Source organism: Anguilla rostrata, chromosome 8 (genome assembly GCF_018555375.3).
Source record: "Anguilla rostrata isolate EN2019 chromosome 8, ASM1855537v3, whole genome shotgun sequence".
NCBI classification, from domain to species: domain Eukaryota; kingdom Metazoa; phylum Chordata; class Actinopteri; order Anguilliformes; family Anguillidae; genus Anguilla; species Anguilla rostrata.
In genome coordinates this window covers 23,087,664-23,090,550 of record NC_057940.1, presented here as the reverse complement: position 1 = coordinate 23,090,550, position 2,887 = coordinate 23,087,664, and the positions used below count along the sequence as shown (strand labels likewise).

The window sequence follows — 2,887 nt, the reverse complement described above, 5'->3', positions numbered from 1 at the left end:
TGTAATGCAGCAATAGTTCCCCAATGCCTTAATTGAACAAGGTGTCGGTCTATGGAAATGGTTTAGAATATGAAAACCAAGGTCACATAATGTTAGGAGAGCCAGAAATGAATTGTGCCGGAAGGACAACGCAACAAAGAACAGTGCAAAGAAATTGGATACAGATAACACCACAAGTGGATGAGGATACACAACAAAACTCATACCTAAACAATAACTTCGAAAACAAAACATGACAAAAGGTCCATGGCACAAAAACGACTGACGTGTGCAAAAATAAAAACACGATATACACTTTATCATTGCATTGAATCACCGACATGTAGATCAACATCTTTACGGTAAAGACCCCAGTGCACATCAACAATAACCTGCTTCTGTAGTCTAAATTACGATCCACAATCATATGTATTAATGATCCAGTTTTTAAATCTAGGCTGCGCAGAAACATAAAAAGCTTTTTATGTATTTTTCTAATTTTAATTTACATGTCAGCCTCATGAAGGACGTTAACTGAAGCAGAGTCTGCCGTACAGAGTTCATTGCTTTTACTGAATAATTTACGCATAAAACTAAGAAGCCACGTGCAACCTGATTGTTTTATTGCCCATTTAACCTTCAGTCTCTATTCACATCTCATTCCGGAGATCGGGCTCCGTACTGAGCTGCGTTATCTCTAGGTGTACAATAGCCACTTAGAACGAAGTGGAAACTTGGCTCTGATTGGCTGGCTCTTTTGGTTAATGGCACGCGACTATGGATGTAGTTATAAGAGTCCTCGCGTGCCAGCCTTCAGCCGAAGCAAGACTTAAACATCCAGAGACAGAGCAAGGAGCAAGCAATTGTTGTTACTGGGCAACAGGAAGACAACTACAAAAATGGACACTACGTTAGATCAGTTCACGGGATTGGACTCCTTCTCCTCCCCTTACTTCGACGAAGACGATTTTTTTACAGATCAGTCCTCACGCGACAATTTGGACACGGACGATTTTCTGGAAGACGATGTAGACTTTCTCACCAGCCAAATACAAGATTACTACACTGACAACAGGATACTGCACGACGGGGAGTACTGTGATGTTGGCAACTTTTCTTTCTCTTCTTCTTCATCCACCTTCTCCTATGGCTGCGCTGACAGCACTTCCGAGATGTCCCCCCAAATAAGGGGCGAGGGACTCCTAATGAAGAGGCGAAGACGCATGAGATCCGAAGTAGAGATGCAACAGTTGCGGCAGGCAGCTAATGTGCGAGAGCGCCGACGGATGCAGTCAATCAATGATGCCTTTGAAGGACTACGATCTCACATTCCCACTCTGCCGTACGAAAAGAGGCTTTCGAAAGTGGATACTCTACGCTTAGCAATAGGATACATAAACTTCCTCGCAGAGCTTGTGCATTCTGATATACCGATCAGACATCCCAACGGTGACGCGTCAAACCAGCCTAAGAAAGTTATTATCTGTCACAGGGGAACAAGTAAGTTGATTTGAAGCTGTTATAGTGTACTACTAGCAGCAATTTATTATTGTTATTATTATAATTGATGTGGGTGTTGTATTATATGAGGTTTGACTTCAAATGAAAATCTAATGTATGTGTAAATTCTACCTCTATTTTAGGGTCTCCATCTCCAAGTGACCCGGACTATGGGCTGCCTCCACTTGCCGGTCACTCTCTGTCCTGGACTGATGAGAAACAGCTCAAAGAGCAGAATATCATCCGGAACGCCAAAGTGTGGACTCCAGAAGACCCGAGAAAATTACATTTGAAATCCTTAAACAACATTGAGAACGAACCACCCTTTGATTTTATGTAAAAACTATGTATTTAAAAAACAAATGTTTATAACTGAATAACTTAATTGTATGGGTGTAGAAATGTTTATATATGCTGGTAACAGAATGAGTGTATTGACTGTATGAGTGAAAGAGAGAATGGCAATCATCCTTTGTTGTAGAATCAAAGATAATGAGTATATATGTATTTAAATGTCTGATTTTGTATAATATATACATTTATTTAACTAAAAATTTCGTGTTTAAAGAAGAAAATATATTTATATAAAAATTATAAATAATTTATTTTTCTGTATTTCATAAATAAATGATCTTTTTGATGAAAAATTTCATCGAGTGCTCTATTCACAATTCATCACATATTAAAATATATCCCATTTTAAAATATCTATAACCCTCATGAAACCATGCACAAGAGTTACAAGTTCTTTCTGAAAACGAGTACCCCGTTATATTCTTTAAACATAAATTCTGGATCTCGAGATATCTCCATGCTTGAAAGAGAATAATAAACAAGAGAAAAGCGTAGCCGGTTCATCATGCATATTTAGAATATGAGCTCAATAATGGCTTGATCTGAATAAAGTGGGAGTGGCTCGTTTTATCTGCTTATGAATAACAATTACATATGTGTGAAAAGTAGTATGTACCAAATCTTAGAGGACACAGCTTCATTCAGAGCTGCGCTTTTGTACCACTAATTATAATACTGATTCTAACGAACAACTATGGTAATACCAGGGAGAAGTTATTAACCTGTTTTCATGAAACTTGGTTCATATTAATATAATTCCGTTGAAGCGCATTCTATTATGTAAACCATTGTTTCCAAAATGGTTCAGGAAATACAAAAACTAAATGTGGAAATGTATTCAGTATAAAGGATTGTTTTAATAATAGTGCACTGCAATATCTGGAGGAAATCTGAGGCGCGAATTTTGACACATCTGAGCTGTGCTCCAATCATCTCTGTCATTAGAAAGGACCATTAAAATTCTTAATAGAAGCATGACTAAGTTTAAGTTTCCATTTGCATCAAGAACAGTCTGCACATTCTGCAGGTGCCTCCTGACATGTTTTTCCCGTGG

The 2,887-nt window shown here is 38.1% G+C and overlaps 1 protein-coding gene across 1 annotated transcript; it reads left to right on the top strand.

Moving 5' to 3' along the window:
* Nucleotides 1-576: 576 nt before the first annotated feature.
* On the top strand, nt 577-2,044 carry ptf1a (pancreas associated transcription factor 1a). Its single transcript, XM_064345588.1, has 2 exons — nt 577-1,479; nt 1,623-2,044. Exons 1-2 carry the CDS (start codon nt 879-881, stop codon nt 1,817-1,819), a joined length of 798 nt encoding a protein of 265 aa, XP_064201658.1. The 5' UTR covers nt 577-878; the 3' UTR covers nt 1,820-2,044.
* Nucleotides 2,045-2,887: the final 843 nt, after the last annotated feature.